At 38.0% G+C, this 27,564-nt stretch overlaps 1 protein-coding gene across 1 annotated transcript; it reads right to left on the reverse strand.

The window, feature by feature from the left end:
* Positions 1–2,728: 2,728 nt before the first annotated feature.
* LOC100688637 (39S ribosomal protein L9, mitochondrial-like) lies at positions 2,729–19,372 on the reverse strand. The gene is given in 4 exon segments (XM_038553381.1): positions 2,729–3,433; positions 4,487–7,607; positions 7,610–7,821; positions 19,317–19,372. Coding segments are annotated over 3 exon segments (855 nt in total). The 3' UTR covers positions 2,729–3,433; positions 4,487–7,020.
* Between the last annotated feature and the right edge of the window lie 8,192 nt (positions 19,373–27,564).

The raw sequence follows: 27,564 nt of genomic DNA on the forward strand, positions 1-27,564 counted from the left end.
AAACTGTCCACTTAAGACGTCCCCACAGAAACTCAGGTAAGGGGATCCCTGGGTGGCTCAGCAGTTTAGCTCCTGCCTTCGGCCCAGGGCTTGATCCTGGAGACCCGGGATCGAGTCCCACATCAGGCTCCCTGCATGGAGCCTGCTTCTCCCTCTGCCTGTGTCTCTGCCTCTCTCTCTGTGTCTCTCATGAATAAATAAAATCTTTAAATAAAAAAAGAAACCCAGGTAAAACGGACAAAGGGGAACAAATTGATTTTTTAGTGGCCACAGGGGCAATATTTTGATATTAAAGCTCATTCAAGGTTGTTGGTTTAATTAATATAGACATGCCTTTAGAATTAACAGCATTGAATATAAAACTTATTCTACCGAGGTTTACTAAATATCAAATAAGCTCATATTACCTCTACTGCACTTTGTCAGTGAAAATGAGTTAAAATGATGGTCAATTTTGTCTCATAAAGTTTTCAGAGGTAATTGTTAAGAGCAGTGGGTTAAATAACTAAAAAGGTTTATAGGTAGAGATGCCTGGGTGGCTCAGTGGTTAAGTGTCTGCCTTGGACTCAGAGTGTGATCCCAGCATCCTAGGATCGAGTCCTGTATCGGGTCCTCTGCATGGATCCTGCTTCTCCTCCCTCTTCCTGTGTCTCTGCGTCTCTCTGTGGGTCTCTCATGAATAAATTAAAAAAAAGATTTATAGGTAAACTTTTATTTATTTAAATTTTTTTTTTTTTTTTTTAATGATAGTCACAGAGAGAGAGAGAGAGAGGCAGAGACATAGGCAGAGGGAGAAGCAGGCTCCATGCTCCGGGAGCCTGATGTGGGATTCGATCCCGGGTCTCCAGGATCGCGCCCTGGGCCAAAGGCAGGCGCCAAACCTCTGCACCACCCAGGGATCCCTTATTTAAAAATTTTATTTATTTTTTTGACAGAGACAGAGAGCACAAGCAAGGGGAATAGCAGGAAGAGGGAGAAGCAGGCTCCCTGTTGAGCAAGGAGCCTGACATGGGGCTCTATCTGAAGACTATGAGATTATGACCTCAGCATAAGGAAGATGCTTAACTGACTAAGCCACTCAGACACTCCATTAGGTAAACTTTTAAATAGCATGAACACTATCTTTGGGAACCTAAAACTCTGAAGTTTTGCTCGGTTAAATGATAAGTTGTGTTGCATTCATTGAATATCTTAAGTCTTTTCCAAAAAAGATAAAATACTGAAACATAATTACTTAACATAGGTTTGTATGCCTTTATTACAGAGAAACCAAAAATACTTGGGTCTGTTATCGGTATATGTATATTATGCTCTATTGGAAGTTGTACTATGAAAAATGCATGTTTCTAAAAATTATGAAATATATGCACAAATTTACCAATCTAAATAATTCTGGTATAATAGTTCACCTTTTGTTACTACTTAGCTTTTAATGGAAACTAAGGCTTCTTAAAAGTTAAAAGTCTGAAAACATAATTAAAACTGTTAGAAATGATAAGGAAAACAAGATGTGGTTTTGGTAAGAAAGGTATGAGTAATAAGAATAAATTTTTGCTGAAGGGGGGAAGCATCATTCTGAAATGAGACTGGTAGTGTAGAGAGTGAAAACTTAGGACAAAATCTGAATGAGAAAGAAAGTTGTGGAAGATTTATGAAGGAGAATCTTTGGAAAGAATTTTATGCATGGTCAGGACTAAGATTGGAATGAATGTTTTAAAAATACAGTGGTATGAGATTGGAATTTGGTTTTTCTGTTAAAAAGACAGTTTTCTTAGATTATTGGTCTGCTCTTGATAAGAAATTGCCCATAAGGTTTTTTTCTGTATTGGACCAGAGAAACAGAGTTTCTGTGCTTTGTCTTTATTGGGTCTTTGAACACTTAAGAAAGTTAAAACTTCTCTGAGGGCTTGCGCGGATCAGTCAGTTAAGTGTCCAAGTCTTGATTTCAGCTCAGGCCATGATCTCAGGGTCCTGGGATCAAGCCCTGCCTTGGTCTCGGCACTCAGCAGGGATTCAGCTCAAGCATTCTCTCACTCTACCTCTTCTCCCCACTCTTGAATATTTTTTTCTAAAGTAAATAAATAAATCTTTAAAAAAAGAAAGTTAAAACTTCTCAATATTAAAAGAGCTAAGTTTTGTTAACTATATAACCTGTAGAATCTCTTATTGCCATCTAATTTAGATGGAAAATTAAATACTAAGTTTTATAATAATCTGTAATCCTCTTTAGGCATGTACTTTAGAACCTTCTGAAATTTTTTAACAGAATTCCCCAAAATTCAAATTCTAAATGAAGTCTTTTTGACTAATTAGGCTTGTTTATTTTGTATGTTGAGAGACGTGGGAAGCGTTGTAAAACGATGATAAACCTTATATTGCCTGGGTGAATGTGATAACTGTTGCAGAAATTATACAAAATTCCTAAAGTTTTAATATGTCCTGGTATAATGTCATCATATGTAATTCTAATTAGTGAAATGTTGTGTGTCACAAAAATAACCAGATTTCCTTGTCAACAGCATTATAATGATCTTTCATCAGATTTTTACCCATGGCATTTTTGAGTCTTGTCATTTACAGTTAGTGTTTCCCTGATACTTTTACAAATGTGTTTAGCTTCAAGGAGATTCATGAAAAGGACTTTTTGATACATACAGGTTTCTGCTATCTTTAAGATCATTAAACTGAACTAGGGATTTCAGGAACTAATGGAAAACCTGCATTCAAGCAGAACAAGAATTAGTTAGCTACATGGGACTAAGTAAATTGAGAAAAATGATAGTTTTTATGACTTTCATTTGAAACATTGCTGACTTTTTAATATTTCTTCTTTCAGATTTAAGGAAACTTTCTCTTAAGCTATCTATGACTTACAGAAATTTGATAGAATATTCCTTTGTGCACATATTAAAACATTTATCTTTTCTCCCTACCTGAACTCTCCAGAATTGAGAAACTCTCAGTGAGTATTCTTTCTTTCATGGCAATTATAATCATTTGCATAATTCAATAAGAAACTATTCTCCTTGTAACAGGACACCACTGAAAACTGCTTTATTACCAAGGTTTTGACTGGAATGTCATATTTGTGGGACACATACACAGACTTGGAGATGATCAGACATCTTTAAGGAGCTAAGGTTGCCTTTATGCAACCAAATAAGGCCTGGTGGAAAAAAAATCAGTGTGATACTTTACTATAGAGTTCCCAGTAGTCCTACTAGGTGAGTAGAGAATGTCACTTCCTGGCAGGTGCAGGAACCTCAAGATATTTTGGGGACCTTGAGAAGAGAGTGATTCACTCAAATCACCAACACAGGTATTGCAGGCGAATCTTATGGCAGATATCTGGCTTGGCTCTTGTCTTTAAAAGGCTGTTAGAAGTCTGAACTGAAATTCCTAAAAAGTTCCAATGAGGCAGATTTAAAAGAACCTATATAAAAATAAATAAATAAATAAAATAAGAGAACCTATATGGTCAATCACTATTCTTGCTGCATTTATATAAATAAGTAGGTCAAGTCTGTTAAAACTGGACTTATTTTGCAAACAAATTATTCTTAATTTGGGATCAAAATGAAGATGATTTTAGAGTGAAAAATTGTGTTTCAGAAACACACCTTTGTGGATACTATATTCTCATTAATTGTCTTTGAGTGTTGTTTGCTTACAAAACTAACCTGAATGCTGAATTTTTCTGGTTTCCTCAAATATTTGATTATAACTCTCCAAATTAAATTTTTCTCCCATTCTCTTCACTTGAAATCACTGAGAACTAAAAACTACCCTTTCTCCTAAAGTCTTGCAAACTGAAGCTAGACAATTTGAGGTAAACTTCAGAAAAATTGCCACAGTAGCTCATGTATAGACAATATTCCTGCCTGTTGTGTGGGCCATTCAAAAGGATCACCGGAGACATTTGAAATACAAACCAGAAAAAAATCTATCTATCAGAATGCTACTGCATGCTCTCACCTGAGAATGCTTTGAGCCCAACATCTAAAAATCTTCTCACTGGCAACACTCAGGACTAGAGCAGTGGGTTTATAATTTGTTTCAACCGTTAATCTGCGTTTGTCTTTTATTTCCATAGAAATGCTTATGGTTATTTCTAAGACCCCAATGCCAAAAAGAGGCACTAAAGAATATTTCAGAAGTCAAGTCAAATGATTCCATTCCACAATGTTGCCCCTGTTGACCGTGTTTCAACAGGAAGTAGTCAGATCAGTGACAACTTCCTCTTGTCAGAGAGAAATTTAGCACATCTGACTCCATACTGCTTCTATTTCCCTTGCTACTGTGACTTGTTACTTTGAAACTTGTGCTTAGCCCTGCACAAAGGCATGTTACAGCTAAGATTTACAAAAACTTTTTTTTTTTACGCAAAATCTACCTCACCTAAGGAGAAAAGGAAGTATGTACAGATATAACTATGCTGTTTAAGATCTACAGACACAACATGACCAAACTCCTAATATCTACTGACCAAGTCCAAAGAAGTAATACGACCTTCCTCAGATGTCTAGAGATTTCAGTTATCTTGTGATCCCAACCCCTTCCCAGCTCCTTCTTTGGCTAACATAAAACAAGCTGGAATTTCAGGCCAAGGGAAGACGGTTCTTTAGGACAATATTCCACCATCAGATTCCTGGTTTTCCAAATAAAGTTGATTTCCTTACACCAGCATCTTGCTTCATGATTATTAGCTTGCTGTGTGTCCATGTGGACTCAGTTACACTCCTTGTTCACTGGCATGTTTTCTTTCCACAAAAGAGTATCTTACTGATTTTATATATATGACTCTGTTAGGGGTTCTCAGTGTTGATATTAGCTAGGTTTCTATCCTTGGCTGTCTTCTTTCTGTATTCTCTTTTGGCAGGATCAGATATCTCTTCTCACAGGTGACTCTCCAAATTTTATCAGTGTCCCAGCTTAAATGACCCTTCTGGTGGGATGGTTTCTCCGGTGTTTACTCTCCCCTCATTAAGGAATTCATTTTTTTCAGCTTGCAAAGGACTTTGCTATATTCTTATGTATGTCACTCTCTGCTGTGATTTCTGAAACAGATCAAAGTAGGATGAGTAACATTAGCTTATGTTCTTGGGAACAAATTTATTTTCAGAATGATATAAATTGCAGTGCTTGTTATCAGCAACCATTTAACCACATAAATTGTTTTAGTTTAAAAAAAAGAAACAATGTGTCATGATGATAAATAAATTTTCACAGTACCTTGCAGGTTTTTGAGTTTTGCTTTGCAATGATATTATACCTATTTTCTAGTTTTTAGTTAGGTATACAGCAAAAGCTAATTTCGGACAAAATTGAATACTTGGTATTACGAGAAAGTAAAATTTATCTGAGATCTTGGTAGCCAGAGATAACTGCCATTAACTTATTGAATCACCACAATCTTGTGCAGATATTTATGCAATAATCATATGCATTTAAATAATTGATATCAGTGGTATCATAACATATGTACTTTGATGATATCTTTTAAATAGTCTCTTTTCACATTCCCAGAATGTTACAAGAATGTAATTATGCTTATGTGGAATCCATCTATTATGTAGAATCTACCCTATTATCAATAACATCCTATTACTATTGTTATTTTCAGTTTAATTCTGGTAAATAAAAACACAACTAGTTTTGTATACTTTTTCTCCAGTAAACTTATTCAACTGTTAATTGCTCAGTTATTAATTTCAATAACTTATTTATAGGTTTGTTTGTATTTTATGTGTAAACAACCAAAACATATGCAAATAATGATAGTCTTGGGTTTTAATCCTTGTTTATCTCCTTGTTTTATTGCACTAAGACTTCCTAGGTTGAATAAAAGTGAAGATAGTAAGCTTTTGCTATTTTATTGATAATATTTCCAAAGGCCTTAGCATATTCAAGTTATCATATTTGCCTATTAGAATGGGAAGGACATATTTATTGTGGGAGTGACATTTCCTAATTTGCTACCATCATACTACTGAGTTTCTGTGTTAATTGAACTTTATGATGGTATACGATCTCTCTTAGACATGGGAAGCTTTTATACATGAATACTTTAATACTTTTGCATTTATGTTCATTAGACATATTTTTTTCTGTATCAGTCTATCTGGTTTGGAATCAAGGTTGGATGACTCATATGCAATAAATTTTGAGAATATTTGCATGTTTGGTCCTAAATAGTGATAAGCTCCTGTGGTTTGGAACTCCTTTGAGAATCTGATGATTCCTCTTTGGTAAACATATTAAAGTACTGAGAGAGTGGGACATCTAGGCGGTGCTGTCAGTTGAGCATCTGGCTCTTGGTTGTGGCTCAGGTGGTGGTCTCAAGATTGTGGGATACAGCCCTGTGTTGAGCCTGTTGACTCCCAGCTCAGTGCAAAGTCTTCTTAAAATTGTTTCCCTCTCCCTCTGCCTTTCATCCATGTGTGCACTCTCTCTTTCTCTCAAATAAATAAATAACCTATTTTTTAAAAAGAAAGTACTGGAAGAAGTGATGGAAGCTCCATGTGCCTTTCCACATACTTTGCCCTAGGCATCTCTTCCATCTGGCTGTTCCTGGGTTGTATCCTTTTATTTTTTATTATTTTTATTTTTATTTTTAAAAAAGAACACAACCTCTTTATTTCCTCTTGAGATACAAATGTTCAGTTTATATGAGAATGAGACCAGTACTAGAGACAGTAGCTAGCTCTTCCATTTGTTCCAACACAATTCCAGGCTCAACAGGATCTAGACTATTTCATCTATTAATATTCAGCTTATCCAACCTACAACCTGGTACTCCTTGAGTAAGACCGTCCCAGGAAGGCCTGATGTGATAACGGTCAAAGTCGGGGGTGGGATATACAGAGGATTCAATGTGTGCACGCAGTTTAGGCTGATGTCCCCATATGCTCTCTAACGTTTCATTATTTGGTCAGAGCTGAGAGTGGTAACAGGGCGCTGGCCCGCTGTTGCTCCACTGCTCCTCCGAATCTGTTCTTCTGCTTTTGAGGGAGAGAAGGTTCAGATCGTCTGGGAGTTGGTGGGGGCCATTCCCTTGGCAGCTTGCTGGGCTAACCAGCACTTGTATCTTTTGGTCTTGGGCCTCTCAAAGTTCACCACAGACATGGGTACTCTCACAGCGTCAAGTCCATTTACCGTCCCCTCACACCTGGACTCGCCCCACCGTGTGATGGGCTCTTCTGGTAACTTTAATGCCTGTGGGGCGACCACAACACCAAGATTTTTGAAGAAATGGCGGGCAACTATTTCGGGATTTAGTTCCCATTTGACGTTGTTCTTCATCCCCACCTCCAGGTGACAGCGTCTCAGAAATTTCACTGTCATCTCACCTGTCCTGGTCTGTACTTTCTCTAATTTTCCTTCTTGTCTTAGCAATTTCTCCTCCTCAAACAGTTTCTTGTTTTCAGGGGATGCATATACAGCCAGACCTGGAGGTGGCAGTCGATTCCGGCCCAAAGATTTCTTCACTGAGCCCAGGTCACCCCGGACTCCCAGTCCTTCCACCGACCGCGTGAGGATGAGCTCCAGGCTGCCCCTGGGCCCGTGCTTCGTGTCTTCTACCAGCCTGTAGACCCGGTGTCGCGGGGCAGGCGCGGCTTCCCGCCCTCTCCGGCCAGCGGCACCTGCCACCGGCGCTCCACGACGACCGCGCCCCGGCTGTGAGAGAGGCTGAGGTCGCGCTCTGGGCCGGGGCGGCGCCCGCGAGGCTCGGGAGCAGCAGCCCACGCAGCGCTCGGCGCAGCAGCCACCGCCCTGTGGCGGCCGCCATGTTCCCCGCGCAGGCGCACGACCGGTTGTATCCTGTTACAGTAAATTGGCAATCTTATGAAAAGAAGGAAAGGGAAGGGGGAGCTGGGGAGGGCAGGGGAGGAGGACGCAAGAGAAGAAAGAAAAGAAAAAAAGAAAGAAGAAAGAAAGAAAGAGAGAGAGAGAAAGAAAGAAGAGAAGACAGAAAACAATAAAGAAACGCAAAAAGAAATAACTACGACCACGCAATACCCTCCCTCCCCCACCCTCCTACACCCATTCAGTCCTTAAGGATCCTGACGATTCCTTCCTCCCTTCCTCCCTCCCTTCCCTTCCCTTAAATTGAATTAAGTGAACGTAAAGGAGGAAGTAAAGTAAAAAAAAAGAAAGAAAAGACCTGTGCTCTCCCCAGGAAAAAAAAAAGGCAAGCACATGAACAAACACAAATATTTCCATACATATTGAGAGAATTTATTGACCTGCTAGAGAGCATCCCTTTGCCCTCAAGGATACCTATCATATTCCTAATGAAGTTTCTAGATTCAGGGATATAAAAATAAATGTTTGGACTAAATTTTCCAGAGTTCATTATTATTATTAATGTCTTACAATAAATAAGTATTAAGCTTTTATTTTTAATAATGAGCTTCACCAACAGTTCAGGAAAATAAATTCTAACCAAAGACTAAACTAAAACTAAAGACAATTCTTAAAAACTAAGTAAGAACAAAGTTAACAACATCGTAGAAAAATGTCCTAAAAATTGGGATCCCTGGGTGGCGCAGCGGTTTGGCGCCTGCCTTTGGCCCAGGGCGCGATCCTGGAGATCCGGGATCAAATCCCACGTCAGGCTCCCGGTGCATGGAGCCTGCTTCTCCCTCTGCCTGTGTCTCTGCCTCTCTCTCTCTCACTGTGTGCCTATCATGAATAAATAAAAATTAAAAAAAAAAAAAAGAAAAATGTCCTAAAAATTAAAAAAAAAATAGGAAAGAAAAGATGTCTAATAAAAATACTTAATCACAGAAAAATGCAAATAAATACAGGTCTTGACCTTAGGATACTAAACAGTTCTATAATATTTAGCGCTGCAAAGAGAATGGCAGACAGTACCTTTGAAGCTAATGATGAAATTGTAAATCAATGATCTTTTTGAAGTCGGGTTTTCAATATCTATCAAAGCCTTTGACATTGCAATTCACCTGTACTCAAAGATGTATGAAGAAGCAGAATACTGTATTTAAGTTTGTATAGTAAAAATTGCATATAACTTGAATTTCTTTCAATGGAAAATGATTACATCTGCTATATCTGTACGATGGAATACTGAGCAATAATTTTAAGGGAAGGCATATAGATATGAAATTATTTAATAGATATTAGGATATGTGTGGCATGTCTATATTATTAGGTAAAAAAGACACTCTTCACAATAATATTTAGTAGTTTTCATTAGGGGAAAATACATGAAACAAATATATATACATACATTCATAAATAAAAGTTTATAATAATTTAAAGTTCTGGAAAAACAAAAACAAACGTCAACATATTTATATCTGGAGAAAGAAATAAAGTAGATGCAAGGCCACAGTGAAGGTAGACTGTTCTATATTTTTGGTAAATTTGACATTTTTAACAAGTATATATGTAGCTATAATTTGTATAATTCAAAACACATTAAAAAGTGGAAAAACTAGATAATCCTCACTATATTAAATTATGTTATTTTCTGCATTGTTCACATTTACTCTTATTTAGACTGTTGCTTTGACTTGTATATAACCATACATACAAATAAATCCAAGTTAATGAACCTATTAACATTAATGCTGTAGAACACTACTACCATAGTTTTCATACCACAATCTTAAATTTGCAAATTACTTGTGACTTTAAACATACTTTATAGAGTGATATATTCTGTTGAAAATATAGCTGACTAAATTAGAGGAAAGTATTATTTTTGACACTTTAAGGATCTTCATTTTCCTTAATGTGTTCTCAGAGAAAACAAAGCTGTAAACTGTAAACTAAAATAATTTTTCTGTGTTAGAACAATTAACCTTTCTGTTTAATCTGTTTAATTGTCTGTAGTTGTGTATGTGTATGTATGTATGTATGTACGTATGTATAAGAAGGTATGACTCTGTGCATAAAGTATAAAACTCAAGATAAGCAGAGGCTCTGCTTTACAATATCCTTAAGTAATCCGACCCAAATTCAGACTCCCAATTCTCTTTAAAATTAGCCAAACTCTCAGTAGCAGGTTGGTCTAAATCTTGAAAAATAAATGTTTCAGGCCACTGACACACTGAAATTGTATTTATTTAATATTACTCAATAGAACAGCTTTCTGCATTACAAATTCATTAGCAAATGCAGTTAATTTTTCAGAATCTATTTTTAAGACTTAATTAAGTCTTCATCTTTGTTTTCAATATTACTCTGTCTTTGAAAATAAAGTTATGGAAAGATTAGTCTCTCTCTAAGATTATTATGAATGTGAATAATTAGCTCTGCTATCATGGATTATATACATGTTGGACTTTTCCTTAATTGAATTTTTAACCATTACTGTAAATACTCTAATTTAATTTGTTCTAAAGTGTCTTATTTAATAGCCTAGAGGTGTTGACTTATTATAGAGGTGAATCAAATGTTTAAAGTGCACTTTATGAGAAGCAGCATAGTTTTTCTTTTAGTTCCTTTTCCTTTTTATATATTTTCAATTTTACCAAACAATTGTAAAAACAGAATAAAAAAAATTTAGATAACCTATACTCCAGTTGACCAGTTGTTTGTATTTTGTCTTATTTGATATTCTCTCCTCCCCTCCCTCCTTTCTCTCTGTGTCTCTCAGCTTTGAGGATTATAATAGCATATATGTTTGACTGCTTGATGTTGCCTGATGGGTGGACTCTATGCACTATTTAAAAATATTTTGTTTTCTTTTTTGTTCTTCAGGTAAGATAATTTCAATTGCTCTGTCTCCAAGCTCACCATGCTTGTTGGCATCTTCCTTAAGCTTGTTGAGGCCATTGAGGGATACCTGATTTCATTTCATATGCTTTACTTTTTAATATTAGAATATCTATTAATTTTTTAATGGTTTATATTTCTCCACCAAGATTCTCCATCTGTTTATTTTTTATGGCAATATTGCCCTTTAATTCCAAACATTTTTATAATACCTGCTTTAAAGGTCTGGTTTTCTACTTTTTTTTTTTTTTTTTTTTAGTTTTTTTTTGGTTCTCTACTTTCAACATTTAAGTAACTTCAGATTTGGTTACTACTGATCACTTTTTCTCTTATCTAATGGTCCTATATATATTCCTTCTAATTCGCAGTTAGTATTTTGTTTTATTTTGGTATTTAGGGCATTGTGAATATTATATTTTAGACATTGAATTCAGTTAGCTTTCTCTGAAGAATGTCGAGTTTTATTCTTTCAGGTAGTGAATTTGATTAGACTTAAATTCTAATCTCTGTCTTATCTTTTTTAAGTGTGCAGTTAAAATCCCTGCTCAGTGGTTTATTTTTAAAATTTAAAAAAATTTATTTAAATTCAATTAATTAACATATAACGTATTATTGGTTTCAGAGGTAGAGGTCCATGATTCATCAGTTTCATATTATACCCAGTGCTGATTACATCATGTCCCTCCTTAATGTTCAGCACTCAGTTACCCTGTCCCCTCACCTCCCTCCCTTCCAGCAACCCTCAGTTTGTTTCCTATGATTGAGACTCTCTTATGGTTTGTCTCTCTCTCTGATTTCATCTTGTTTTATTTTTTCCTCTCTTCCCTTATGATCTTGTTTTTTTTTTCTTAAATTCCACATATGAGTGAGATTATATGATAATTATCTTTCTCTGATCGACTTATTTCACTTAGCCTAATCTCCTCTAGTTCCATCCACATCATTGCAAATAGCGGGATATCATTTTTGATGGCTAATTAGTATTCCATTGTATATATATACCATGTCTTCTTTATCATCTTTCGATGGACATATGGGCTCTTTTCATAGTTTGGCTATTGTGGACCTTGCTGCTGTAAACATTGGGGTGCAGGGACCCTTTTGGATCACTACATTTTTATCTTTGGGGTAAATACCCAGTAGTGCAATTACTGGGTCATGGAGTAGCTTTATTTTCAACTTTTTGAGGAACCTCCATAGTGTTTTCCAGAGTGGCTGCACCAGCTTGCATTTCCACCAGCAGTGTAAGAGGGTTCCCCTTTCCTTTCCATCCTCTCCAACATCTGTCATTTCCTGACTTGTTAATTTTAGCTATTCTGACTGGTGTGAGGTGGTATCTCATTGTGGTTTTCATTTGTATTTCCCTGATGATGAGTGATGTTGAGCATTTGTTTCATGTGTCTTCTTTGTTTCATGTATGTCTTCTTTGGAGAAACGTCTGTTCATGTCTTCTGCCCATTTCTTGATTGGTTTATTTTTTCTTTGAGTTTTGAGTTTGATAAGTTCTTTATAGATCTTGCATACTAGCCTTTATCTGGTGCATCATTTGCAAATATCTTCTCCCATTCTGTAGGTTGCCTTTTGGTTTTGTCGACTGTTTTCTTTGCTGTGCAAAACCTTTTTATCTTGATGAAGTCCCAGTAGTTAGTTTTTGCCTTTGTTTTCCTTGCCCTTGGAGACATGTCTAGAAAGAAATTACTGAAGCTGAGGTCAAAGAAGTTGCTGCCTGTGTTCTCTAAGATTTTGATGGATTACTGTCACATATTTAGGTCTTTCATGCATTTGTAGTCTATTTTTGTATAAGGTGTGAAGAAATGGTCCAGTTTCATTCTTCTGCATGTGGTTGTCTAGTTTTCCCAACACCATTTGTTGAAGAGATTGTCTTTTCTCCACTGGATATTTTTTCCTGCTTTGTTGAAAGATTTGTTGACCATAGGGTTGAGGGTCCATTTCTGGTTCTCTATTCTGTTCTATTGATCTATATGTCTGTTTTTGTGCCAGTACCATACTGTCTTGATGATTACAGATTTGTAATAGAGCTTGACATCTGGAACTGTGATGCCACTGGTTTGGTTTTCTTTTTCAACAATCCTTTGGCTATTTGGGGTCTATTCTGGTTCTGTACAAATTTTAGGATTACTTGTTGCAACTTGGTGAAATAAGTTGATGGTATTTTGCTAGGGATTGCATTGAATGTATAGATTGCTTTAGGTCTACTTAGTGCTTTAACCTTTCATCTATTGCTATCTTCAGGGCGCCTTCATGTACATAATTTATGGAAGAATCAAGGATATTGGGAAAGTTTATAGACATGTTTTGGTCTGTCTTCTCTATGGATATTCCTTTTGCCAATATTCCCCTGACATTTTAATTCCTCTGGTATTCCTGAACTCTGGTCTCACCTTTTCAAAGAATTAGACTCTTGACTTTGCACTTATATTCAAACTACCTAACATAGTGTGGAGTGAAAAGCCATCTAAATTCAAATATCACCCAGTGAAAATTTCCATTACTGAGATCATCTACCCTCCAGTTCTGCCTGACTTAGGTTGTTTTCCAATATCATAAATAATTATTTTTTCAGCTTTTTCACACAATTTTTAATAGCCATATATAAGAGGATGAGACTCTTACAAACTACTGCACTGTTGTCAAAAGTAGAAATGCTTTGTTATTAATTAATCACATTTGTTTTCAGTTGTACATTGCATTCCCATTTGAGGCCACTGAATACTTATTCTGTAAATATTATGCAAAAGATTTTATCTCAAAATATTTAAAATGTAAATAGTCTTTAAATTCTTTTACCCCCCAAAAGTAGTAAAGTATAATAGAAACTTAACATAGGAATCATTATTGTACTACCTACTTTGAAATTATTAACAAGAATCATATGAGGGGAGTACTATTAATTGAGTAATTGAGGCTCAGGAATTGGATATGTTGTACAGGGTCAGAAGGTTGCTAGATTCAACCAAAAAAATAATCAGAATTCCAGAATAACCTAAATATGCTAAAATTTATATTTAAAAATAGTTTTTAGAAATACAGCTTTATTCATTTTATTTTTTTTGTTCATTTTAATGTAACTATATCTCAAAACTAAAATCCTTTAGAAATTCCAATAAAAAAGTTGTTCTGAATAAACAATAAATAAAGAAGTCCTACAGTTGGGCTTTTATTTGTTTGTTTGTTTTTAATTAGAACACTGTGGAAGCCATATGAAATATCCTTTGGCATCAAAATCAATGATCAAAAATAAGTTATTCTTAATTCAGGATAAAGTTTTTATTCTTCTAAATTCAGTCCAAAGCAGCTCACAGTTTAAGTCATCTTTTTTGATGCTTATAATATTTGTGTCAAAATGGACAAATAAACGAAATGACTCCTTACCAAATAGTTCTTAAGTTAGTTCTTATCAAAGTTCTCAGAATTAATTATGACTTACTTGAAAAAGTTCTGTTGAACTTTTGTACTGATTCCCTGCTTTATCAGTAAATATGGGATCTGGTTAACAACAATCTCCAGATTTCCACACCTGCTTAGCACAGGAAAATTTTCATTATAGTAATCACCACAGTCACAAACTCGATGACATGCTGTCAGAGGATCAGGTCATCACCTGTCTTTTCTATTTGAGCAAACAAAATTGTTCATAGTTGGAAAAGTTTAAATTGAGTGTCTCCAGCAGCAACTCAAATCTCTTATTATATTGGAGATGAGGGCTCAATGGAATTATAATTAACCAATTTTATTTTCTTTTTCTCTTTCATTTATTTTTCTCTCTCTTCCCTCCACACCCTTCTCTCCTTCTCTTCCTTTAGTACTCTTCCATCACCCTGGATGCTTGATCCCTCCCCCACAACTTCCTCTTTTCTCCATACCATCAGTATTTTCCCAAAGTGTGTATACATACATGCTCATGCATCCACACACATAGCACATCATATAAGATATATGTATTTAATTCTACTATAAAAAAAGAAATCAGATGAGGTAGTGATTAATCTTACTTGTCAATATCACTAAAGTAACATTTAAATGAACGTTTTAAAATGAAGAGGTTGAGGGGCACCTGGGTGGCTCAACTGGTTAAGTGTTCGACTCTTGATTTTGGCTCAGGTCCCAAGATCCAGCCTGACATTGGGTTTCAGTGTGAAGTCCACTTGAGATTCTCTCTCTCTCCATCCACTCCCCTCAAAGTAAATAAATGAATCTAAAAAAATAAAATAAAATAAAATAAAGGGTTTGATAGTAATGGAAAGGATAGGAATGGAAAGGACATTTATCCTATGTAGAAGGAGCAGCATAAACAATTGCATGGAATTATCAATGAACTATGAAAATTTGGAGTCCGTTCTTTGCCCAGTACAGGTGTGTGAGGCAGATAAGGCAGAAACGAATGCTGGGAATACAAAATGGGACAGTGTTATGAAGAGCCTTGAATGCTACACTAAGGAGCTAACAATTTTTCTCAGAAGCATGGGAGACCATCTCAGTGTAGACTTGCTGTTGTTTTCCGAAGTGGAAAAAGGCTTATAGTTGCTTTTTCCAATTGTAAGGGTGACATATACTTTAGGGGAGAACATAAGATATGGTGAAATATAAACAAGAAATAGATGTTATCTAAAATCCCACTAGGTAGAGATAACAATAGTTAACACTTTTCTGTATGCTTTCTATGTATGTTTGCACTTAGAGTATCTATATAAAATGTTTTTGCAAACCCTTTGAGTACTTGATAATATGTAATGGGTTTTATAGGCAAATGATAAAAAATTCAAGAGAAAGGCAAGTCTCATCCTACTATTTTCTGATTTCTTCAAGTTCACTACCTAAAAATTACAAATTCTGATACATAATTTCATAAATGGCTCTGCATATACAAGAATATGTATGTTATAATTTAAATATATAAACATAATTTTAAAACACGATAGCATAAACATGTAAAATGAAACACTATACTATACCTTGCTGTTTCATGTAACAGTTAAGCTTGAAAAATATTAAATCTTAAAACATGCTTTGAAGTAAAGGTAGAGAGTAAATGAGAAGTAATATTAGTATATAAATTATCCATTTTTGCTTGTCTTACTGATTTTCTGACTACTTTGTTGTTTTGTCACATTATAGAGAAAGTATACTGTTTCTAGTATTTTTACTGTTTGACTTATTAAGCATTTTTTGTCGAATACTGTTACTTTTTATGGGTATATGGAAAATGTAACTTCTTTCTTTGCTCAGTTGAGTTATATCAATTAGATCAATATAAGCAATAAAGTTATTTAGATCTTTTTTTCTAATTCAATCTATTATAGTTTGAGAGTGGCTCATACTAATGAATTTTTCTTCTTGATTTTTGATGCAATTATTTTGTATATAGATCATGATTATAAAATTTTCACTGTGAATCAGTGTTTATTTTATAGTCTTTTCTTACTAGAATTATGTATTATCTGATAATGTGCTGATATTTTTAAATCTTCAGTTTCCTGCTATGTTTTTTCTTCTCTTTTGTTTTCAAGGCTTTCCAAGTTATTTTATTTTATATCTCCTATATATAACATGTAGTTGGGTTTTGCTTGATTATCCAACGTGAGCATATTTTTTATTTTAATAGATAAGCAAACTTCATTTATATATATGGAGATGAAATTAATTATTGGTTTAGTTTTGCCATCTTCTTTGCTCAGTTGAGTTAAATCAATTAGATCAATGTAAGCAATAAAGTTATTTAGATAAAAATTTGTGTTTTTTTCCTAGAATATATATTTTATTTATTTTCTTTCTTACTAAGGTCTGTGTTTCTTTCACTGTGTATATTTACCTTTGATAATTTTAAAAGTTTATGCTCTCTCAAAGTTATTGTGGTCCTTTATAATTGTGATTTATTTAGTGGAATTAATCTATTTCTTTCCCAGTGCCTATTGGTTTTCTACTGCAAGTGATATTGAAATTCCTATATAACTACTTTCTTCCACCTCTGTAATCTCCATTGTCCCACCTATTCTGTAGCTTATATAATTCCTGGCTTTTCTAGAGGTTACCTTCATATATTTAAACACACTTATATTGCTTACTTTATATATATATATATATTATGCTTTACATAATACATCTTTTCCCTGGCACATGGTTTTCTTTAGCTGAAAACTGCTTCCCACCCACAGATTTTCTTTCACTCTGCCATGCAGTTGCAAAGATGGTAGATTTTCTCACTCTCCCTTGCAAGATCCTACTATGAACTAAATGTGAGGGAAGTTTCTGCAGGAGTTCTCATCCTTGAAACAAAACTGCTTTTTCCAAGAGAGGGATCACTAACTTTGCCACATACAGTAGCCCTCTACCCTTGAAAAGCCAGTATCCCAACACCTTTGTATGAAACCTGTACCAGTAGACATGTTTTACGCATTCATCCTCATCCCTGGGTTATTTTTTCTACAAGCATGTTATATATGCATATGTATTTTTTCTATATCTCTTTTTATTTTCTGATCATCAAGGCAGATTTTCATTTTTCTTCCTCATTCCTCTTGTTATCTAGTAGAGTCAGACAGAAAAAGAGGTGGTATCTTTATTCTGTCTTAAAGCCAACAGTCCATTTAAAGATTTAAGGTTGAGGGTTGTTATACATATGATTGCATTTAAAAAAGATAACCACAAGAACATAAAATCATTGCCACACATACTGATTCAGTTGTGATTTTTTTAACATCTACAGTTTCTTCAGATATCTGGGTTTATCTAAAGACCCTTCTGTTATAAGACACCTAATGATACTAACTAAATAGTGTATTTCACACAATAATTAACCCAAGAAATCCAAGAGTAATATGATAGCCTAAAAACTCATGGAATCACTTTTATTTTTTGTTAATATCTGAACTTCTACCTTTAGAACTTAACAACTTATGCTTATTATTTGGGTCATTTTTAATCTAAAAATATTAGCTACTAATAATACTGTAACCAACAGTCATTTAATCTCACCTTAGTATTAATAAAATTTTTGAGAAGTGTTTTGAGAAGGAATTGAATGAATAAAAGGATATAGATCCTGGGGAACAGGAGGTTTAAGGTGCAGACTGATGTATACATTTTGCAAGTTCAAATTTGAAGGAAATCACCAGCTATAAGAACATGGAGAAGTTAGTTTGCAACTACGAGAATAAAGAAAAACTTCATCTAAGACATTTTATTTTGATATTAAGTTGTATCTTAAGATGTTTAGATGTTTTAAGACATATTTAAAGAAAGTGAATTTCAGGCCGAGGGAATGAAATGCTTGAAGTCTCACAAAATATTGAAAATATGAAATGATCTAAGTAGGCTTAAACACAATGGAAAAATGGGTGGATAACAAGATATATGTGTAGGTGGATTTATCTGTCAGACACTTTAGATGCCAATGACAGAAATTCAATTTAGAATAGGTTACTCTTAAAGGAGAATGTATCGTCTCTTGGATTTAAAACACAAGAAGGTCAAGAATGAAGCTTGGCCAGAGTCACCAAAAAGTCCCCTGCTTAGGCAAGAGATTTGTCCTTGGTTCAGATACCTTCCCCTGAGGATAAATTGTAAGCATCAGTCACCAAATAAAGAAGAAAAGGTACTATATTCAGTTATTAATGGGACTATGAATTAGCTTCCGTGTCCTGGCAGGGCAGCAGGATGGGACCCAGGGCCTGTATGGCTCATTGTTTGGGGGCCTAAATCAATCAAGAAGATTGCGGTGAATTCCCTGGTCAGGTGAAGCCACTGATTTTACCTCAGATGGAAAAAGCCATCTAATCAGTTTTCCTGTGTGCTCTGGAGGCTGTATTCAGGAAGGGTTATAAATTTAGTTTCTCTGCCCCAGTGTAGTGGGAGAAGCAGCTCTAAGGCTAGTAGAGCTCTTTGTTTGTTGTCTTAACTCAAACCAACCTGCACCTCAAGTTCCTTGGTTGAACAGGCCCGTTGGCTTTGCTCTGCAAATTATCAGCTCTGCTAGCCCTTCTCTGAGTTTGAGTGATGCTGAGATATACAGCCTCCAGGTGTTTTACCCTCCCCTCCGTCAGATGTGGCTGGGAGACACTCTGCAACTGATGGGACTGTGACTCAGCTCCTTGCTTGGGTGTGTGCAACGCAGGTTCTGGGGCTGACAAAACTCATCATTTGAAGATCCATATCCAGCAGATCTTCACCCTGCTGAGCTCCCTGGTCAGAAGGTACCACTAGCTTGGGCCTACGATGAGCAAAGCTGCTGGTTGGGATTACCATTTGGGCACTGCAGACATGAACTCAGACTGCTAAAATATGAGATCTGGTTGTTGTAAGCCCCTCTTTCTTTCTCCATTATAGTCAGATTCCCAGTGGTGGGGTTCCACAGATTGTTCTACAGTCCCAGTGGAATGAGATCAGACTGGTGATTCCCACAAAGAGACCAGAAGTGCTGGATGACATTAATTGTCCCATGTGGGTTTTATTTCCCCACTGGAGAAGCCAAATGGTTAGGGAAGACCATTCCTTGTGGTGCTGTGCTGGCCTGTGGAGGAACAATATGGTCAACAGGTAGCCCCTTCTCTCACCTTCCTAATGCAGTCTGTCTTGTTATCTGTATTATAGGGTTGTGCTTTAGCCTCATCCCTGTGTTCTAGGACTCTAGGACCTCTCAGTAGTGTCCTATTATTGTATAATGGTTAGTTTTCCTTATTAAGGGTAGCAATTCAGGAATGACACATGTTGCCATCTTCGTTGCCTTTTCTAGGTTTCAGAGATACATTCCTTGCATTGTTTGGCTCATGGCCCTTTCCTTCATCTTCAAAGCCAGAAATACAGCATTTCAAATCTCTGCTGTCTTTACATCGCCTTCTATCTCTCAGATCCCTTGCCCCTCTTAAACAATCCTTGTGATTACATAAGTTCTACATGGATAATCCAGAATAACCTACCCACTCAAGATCTTTATCTTCACCATACTTGACAAGTTCCTTTGCCATATAAGGTAGCATTCACAGGTTCTAGGAATTAGGATATGGACATTTTGGGAAGCCATTATTCAGCCTACCATACAAAGTTTATGCTTTTAGGCCATGTATACTACTATTAACTGAGTAAAGTTTGAGTAACATTACTTGAAAAAGATGTATTTTTTTCATTAGAAGGCACTGAAAAGCTTAATACAGCTTTACAATCACCAAATATATGACATATGATAATTAGATTTCCTCAGAAACCAATTGTTCAAATATCAACATGATGTAAATCAACATATTAATTTGCCATTAATGTTTCTCAATTAGTAAAGAGTTTATTGACTGTCTCATAGAGTAGTTGGCATTGCAATATTCTTTTAATATAAAATTTATTTTAAATATGGTAATTAAAATATTAAGCAAACTAGAATTTAGATTTATTTTTGGAAAATTACCTGTTTGAGATTGAAGTTGATTGGCTGTGCTTAATTAATGATTTGCTTCACTTCTTCCATCAATATACAATAGGATGCAAAGCCTGTAACATTGGAAAAATATGCCATTTCCTAGAAGGAATTACCATTTGCTGCAACATGGATGTAAAATTTATCAGCATCTAAGTCATAACTACACTACAACTATGCCAAGTTTTTCAAGAATAGGAATGTCAGATTGTAAAAGCATTATCTAGTATCTCCTGAGGCAACCCAATTATGAAATGATGCTCAAAAGAGCAAGTGGCAAAAAGCCACACTACCAAACTCATGCCTGATGACCTATCCCCAGAATTTAGGACTAATTTTCACAGCTTATTGATTGAGATTGAGAAAAGCGACCATATATTTTTACTTCATGTCAAAGAGCTATGCTAGTTTTCTGAACAAAAGTATGAGGATGGGGGGTAGGGCAAGATGGCAGAGGAGTTGGGTCCCCAAGTCACCTGGCCCCACCAACTTACCTAGATAACCTTCAAATCATCCTGAAAACCTATGGATTCGACCTGAGATTTCAAGAGAGAACAGGGGGCTGCCCTGGTGGCTCAGCGGTTCAGTGCCCCTTTCAGTCCAGGGCGTGATCCTGGAGTCCTGGGATCGAGTCCCACCTCGGGCTCCTGGCATGGAGCCTGCTTCTCCCTCTGCCTGTGTCTCTGCCTCTCTCTATCTCTGTGTCTTTCATGAATAAATAAATAAAATCTTAAAAAAAAAAATAAAGAGAGAACAGCTGGAACGCTACAGAGAGAAAAGTTTGTGCTTCTAACAAGATAGGAAGGAGGAAAAATAAAATAAAAAAGAATCCAGTGGGGGAGGGGCCCCTCGAGGAGCCGGCTACAGGGGGCAGGAGCCCCGGGACAAGAGAGCCCGCAACGGGAAGCGGGAACTTTAACAATCCGCACCGGACTCTTCCCGGAGGGAAAGGCTCAGCTGGGAACCCGGGCAGGACCGCAGGAGGGCGGTGGGGCCCCCAGCCTCCCGGGGTCACTAACAGGAGGTGCCCCGGGGACAGCACCCTACACCCCGTGGCCCAGCGCGGTAAAGGGCTGGAGTGCCCAGCGGGGCCTCGGGGAGAAGCCGGGAGTCGGGGGGGCTCCGGGCGGAGGGGGCTGCGCCCTGCTGCCTTCGGGAGCCGCGGCCCCGGAGCGATGCCAGCGGCGCAGGCCCCGGACCCAGGGTGCTAGGGACACAGCGGGGATCCTGCGCTCCCCCCGGGGCAGGCAGAAGTGGGGAGGGCCCAGGACAGCGGGGAGGCTCCTGCCACCGGCGCCCCCGAGCTGTGCAGATTGGCGTCCCCGCCCCGGAGCATCCAGGCCCCTGCGGACTGGGAGCTGCGGTGGTTACTGCGGGAGCTGACTCCAGGGCTGGGGAGCTGGCCTCCACCAGTGGGGTTGCTCCTCCTGGTGTCACCCTGTGCCTCGGAGAGGCAGGGCGCCAGGGGACACGGGCCTCATGGGGTAAACAGCTCCCACTGAGCCGTGCACCTGGCAGAGGGCAGGGTAGCTCCCCCAGGTGCACACACCTGAGAGCACAGCAGGCCCCTCCCCCAGAAGACCAGCTGGAAGGACAGGGGAAGAGCAAGTTCTGGACTGAGCAGCGCTGGAAAGCTCCAGGGGAAGTCGAGGGATTTACAGTGTATAGAACCAGAGGATACCCCTCCTTTTTTTTTTTTCTTCTTTTTTTTCCTCCTTTTTCCAGTACAACTCGTTTTTAGCCACTCTGCATTGAGAAAATGACTAGAAAGAACTCAGCACAAAAGAAAAAAAGTCAGAAACAGTACTCTCTGCCACAGAGAATTTAGATCTAATCAGGCCAGAATTAAAAATCAATTAAATGAGATGCAATCCAAACTGGAGGTCCTAACGACGAGGTTAAGGAGTTAGAAGAAAGTGAGTGACAGGGCAGCCCCGGTGGCTCAGCGGTTTAGCACCGCCTACAGCCCAGGGACTGATCCTGGAGACCCGGGATCGAGTCCCGTCAGGCTCCCTGCATGGAGCCTGCTTCTCCCTTCTGCCTGTATCTCTGCCTCTCTCTCTCTTGATTAAATAAATAAAACCTTAAAAAAAAAAAAAAGAGTGAATGACATAAAAGACAAGTTGATAGCAAGGAAAGAAGCTGAGGAAAAAAAAGAAAAAACAATTAAAAGACCACGAGGAAGGTTAAGGGAAATAAATGACAGCCTCAGAAGGAAAAATCTACATTTAATTGGGATTCCAGAGGGTGCCGAGAGGGACAGAGGACCAGAAAGCATATTTGAACAAATCATAGCTGGAAACTTCCCTAATTTGGGGAGGGAAACATGCATTCATATCCAGGAGATAGAGAAGTCCCCCCCTAAAATCAATAAAAACTGTTCAACACCTCCACATTTAATAGTGAAACTTGCAAATTCCAAAGATAAAGAGAAAATCCTTAAAGCACCAAAATACAAGAGACCCTAACTTATATAGGGAGAAATATTAGATTAGCAGCAGATCTCTCCACAGAGACCTGCCCGCCCTTTCTGGGCTGGTAGGATATATTCAGGCTCCTATATGAGAAGAACATGCAGCCAAGAATACTTTATCCAGCAAGGCTCTCATTCTTTTTCGCCACGGGTTTGCCGCCAGAACCCAGGTGTCGTGAAAACCACCGCTAAACCTAAACCAAAATGGGAAAGGAGAAGACTCACATCAACATCGTCGTCATTGGACACGTAGATTCGGGCAAGTCTACCACGACTGGCCATCTGACCTACAAATGTGGTGAGATCGACAAAGGAACTATCGAAAAATTTGAGAAGGAGGCTGCTGAGATGGGAAAAGGCTCCTTCAAGTATGCTTGGGTCTTGGATAAACTGAAAGCTGAACGTGAACGTGGTATCACCACTGATCTCCCTGTGGAAATTCGAGACCAGCGCGTATTATGTGACCATCACTGATGCCCCAGGACACAGAGACTTTATCAAAAACATGATTACAGGCACATCTCAGGCTGACTGTGCTGTCCTGAGTGTTGCTGCTGGCGTTGGTGAATTTGAAGCAGGGTCTCCAAGAATGGGCAGACCCGTGAGCGTGCCCTTCTGGCTTACACACTGGGTGTAAAACAACTAATTGTTGGTGTTAACAAAATGGATTCCACTGAACCACCCTACAGCCAGACGAGATACGAGGAAATCGTTAGGAAGTCAGCGCCTACATTAAGAAAATTGGCTACAACCCCGTATACAGTAGCATTTGTGCCAATTTCTGGCTGGAATGGTGACAACATGCTGGAGCCAAGTGCTAACATGCCTTGGTTCAAGGGATGGAAAGTCACCTGTAAAGATGGGAATGCCAGCGGGACCACACTGCTTGAAGCCCTGGATTGCATTCTGCCACCAACTCGTCCAACTGATAAGCCCTTGTGTCTGCCTCTCCAAGACGTCTACAAAACTGGTGGTATTGGTACTGTCCCAGTGGGCCGAGGGGAGACTGGTGTTCTTAAGCCTGGCATGGGGGTCACCTTTGCTCCAGTCAATGTTACAACTGAAGTAAAGTCTGTTGAAATGCACCATGAAGCTTTGAGTGAGGCTCTTCCTGGGGACAATGTGGGCTTCAATGTCAAGAACGTATCTGTCAAAGATGTTCATCGTGGCAACGTGGCTGGTGACAGCAAAAATGACCCACCAATGGAAGCAGCTGGCTTCACGGCTCAGGTGATTATCCTGAACCATCCAGGCCAAATCAGTGCTGGATATGACCCTGTGCTGGATTGTCACACAGCTCACATTGCTGGCAAGTTTGCTGAGCTGAAGGAAAAGAGAGATTGTTGTTCTGGAAAAAAGCTGGAGGATGGTCCCAAGTTCTTGAAATCTGGGGATGCTGCCATTGTTGATATGGTTCCTGGCAAACCTATGTGTGTTGAGAGCTTCTCTGACTATCCTCCCCTGGGCCATATTGCTGTTTGTGACATGAGACAGACGGTTGCTGTGGGTGTCATCGAAGCAGTGGACAAGAAGGCAGCTGGAGCTGGCAAAGTCACCAAGTCTGCCCAGAAAGCTCAGAAGGCTAAATGAATATTATCCCTAATACCTGCCACCCAGTCTTAATCAGTGGTGGAAGAACAGTCTCAGAACTGTTTGTGTCAATTGGCCATTTAAGTTTAATAGTAAAAGACTGGTTAATGATAACAATGCATCGTAAAACCTTCAGAAGGAAAGGAGAATGTTTTGTGGACCATTTGTTTTTTTTTCTTTTTTTTTTTTGTGCGTGTGTGGCAGTTTTAAGTTATTAGTTTTTAAAATCAGTACTTTTTAATGGAAACTTGACCCAAAATCTGTCACAGAATTTTGAGACCCATTAAAACAGAAGTTTAATGAGAAAAAAATAAGAGAAGGAGAGATAAAGAGTTTCCAAGATAGGCAGAAACTGAAAGAATAGGTGACCACCAAACCAGCTCTGCAAGAAATATTAAGGAGGACTCTGTAAAAGAAAGAGGACACCCAAAGAAATAATCCACAAAAACAGGGACCGAGTAGGTATTATGATGACACTAAATTCATATCTTTCAATAGTAACTCTGAATGTGAATGGGTTTAATGATCTCATCAAAAGACGCAGGGTTTCAACTGGATAAAAAAGCAAGACCCAACTATTTGCTGTCTACAAGAGACTCATTTGAGACCTAAGGACACCTACAGCCTGAAAATGAAAGGTTGGAAAACCATGTACCATTCAAATGGTCCTCAAAAGAAAGCAGGAATAGCAATCCTCATATCAGATAAATTAAAGTTTATCCCAAAGACTGTAGTAAGATATGAAGAGGGACACTATGTCATACTTAAAGGATCTATCCAACAAGAGGACCTAACAATTGTGAATATTTACGCCCTTAATGTGGGAGCTGCCAAGTATATCAATCAATTAATAACCAAAGTAAAGACATACTTAGATAATAATACACTAATACTGGGAGACTTCAACACGGCACTTTCTGCAAATGACAGATATTCTAAGCACAACATCTCCAAAGAAACAAGAGTTTTAAATGATACACTGGACCAGATGGATTTCACAGATATTTACAGAATTTTACATCCAAACGCAAATGAATACACATTCTTCTCAAGTGCACATGGAACTTTCTCCAGAATAGACCACATACTGGGTCACGAATCAGGCCTCAACTGATACCAAAAGATTCGGATTGTCCCCTGCATATTTTCAGACCACAATAAAGCAATCAATGTGATAGATCATGTCAACAAGAGAAAAAACAAGAACTATATTATCCTCTCAATAGATGCAGAGAAAGCATTTCACAAAACACAGCATCCATTCCTGATTAAAACTCTTCAAAGTGTAGGGATAGAGGGAACATTCCTCAATATCTTAAGCCATTTATGAAAAGCCCACAGAGAATATCATTCTCAGTGGGGAAACACTGGGAGCCTTTCCCCTAAGATCAGGAACAGGACAGGGATGTCCACTCTCACCACTGCTATTCAACATAGTATTAGAAGTCCTAGTCTCAGCAATCAGGCAACAAAAAGAAATAAAAGGCATTCAAATTGGCAAAGAAGAAGTCAAACTCTCCCTCTTTGCAGATGACATGATACTGTACAGAGAAAACCCAAAAGACTCCACCCCAAGATTGCTAGAACTCATACAGCAATTCAGCAATGTGGCAGGATACAAAATTAATGCCCAGAAATCAATGGCATTTCTATACACTAACAATGAGACCTGAAGAAAGAGAACTTAAGGAGTCAATCCCATTTACAATTGCACCCAAAAGCATAAGATACCTAGGGATAAACCTAACCAAAGAGGTAAAGAATCTATACCCTAAAAATTACAGAACACTTCTGAAAGAAATTGAGGATGACACAAAGAGATGGAAAAATATTCCATGCTCATGGATTGGAGGAATTAATACTGTGAAAATGTCAATGCTACCCAGGGCAATTTACATGTTCAATGCAATCCCTATCAAAATACCATGGATTTTCTTCACAGAATTGGAACAAATTATTTTAAGATTTGTGTGGAATCAGAAAAGACCCCAAATAGCCAGGGGAATATTGAAAAAGAAAACTAGAGTGGCGGTGGGGGGGGGGGGGAGCATCACAATGCCAGATTTCAAGTTGTACTACAAAGCTGTGATCATCAAGACAGTGTGGTACTGGCACAAAAACAGACACATAGATCAATGGAACAGAATAGAGAATCCAGAAATGGGTCCTTAACTCTATGGTCAACTAATATTTGACAAAGGAGGAAAGACTATCCACTGGAAAAAGGACAGTCTCTTCAATAAATGGTGCTGGGAAAATTGGACATCCACATGCAGAAGAATGAAACTAGACCATTCTCTTACACCATACACAAAGATAAACTTAAAATGGATGAAAGATCTAAATGTGAGGCAAGAATCCATCAAAATCCTAGAGGAGAACACAGGCAGCACCCTTTTTGAACTTGGCCAGAGCAACTTCTTGCAAGACACATCTATGAAGGCAAGGGAAACAAGAGAAAAAGTGAATTATTGGGACCTGATCAAGATAAAAAGCTTCTGCACATCAAAAGAAACAGTCAAGAAAACTCAAAGACAACCTACAGAATGGGAGAAGATATTTGCAAATGACGTATCAGATAAAGGGCTAGTTTCCAAGATCTATAAAGAAGCTTCTTAAACTCAACAGCAAAGAAACAAACAATCCAATCATGAAATGGGCAAAAGACATGAACAGAAATTTCACAGAGGAAGACATAGACATGGCTAATAATCACATGAGAAAATGCTCTGCCTCACTTGCCATCAGCGAAATACAAATCAGAACCACAATGAGATACCACCTTACACCGGTGAGAATGGGGAAAATTAACAAGACAGGAAACCACAAATGTTGGAGAGGATGTGGAGAAAGGGGAACTTTCTTGCACTGTTGGTGGGAATGTGAACTGGGGCAGCCACTCTGGAAAACTGTATGGAGATTCCTCAAAGAGTTAAAAATAGATCTGCCCTATGACCCAGCAATTGCACTGCTGGGGATTTACCCCAAAGATACAGATGCAGTGAAACGGCAGGACACCTGCACCCCGATGTTCATAGCAGCAATGTCCACAATAGCCAAACTGTGGAAGGAGCCTCGGTGTCCATTGAAAGATGAATGGATAAAGAAGATGTGGTTTATGTATACAATGGAATATTACTCAGCCATTAGAAATGACAAATACCCACCATTTGCTTCAACGTGGATAGAACTGGAGGGTATTATGCTGAGTGAAGAAAGTCAATCGAAGGACAAACATATATGGTCTCATTCATTTGGGTAATATAAAAAATAATAGTGAAAGGGAATGAAGGGGAAAGGAGAGAAAATGAGTGGGAAATATCAGAGAGGGTGA

Source organism: Canis lupus, chromosome 12, assembly GCF_011100685.1.
Source record: "Canis lupus familiaris isolate Mischka breed German Shepherd chromosome 12, alternate assembly UU_Cfam_GSD_1.0, whole genome shotgun sequence".
NCBI classification, from domain to species: Eukaryota; Metazoa; Chordata; class Mammalia; order Carnivora; family Canidae; genus Canis; species Canis lupus.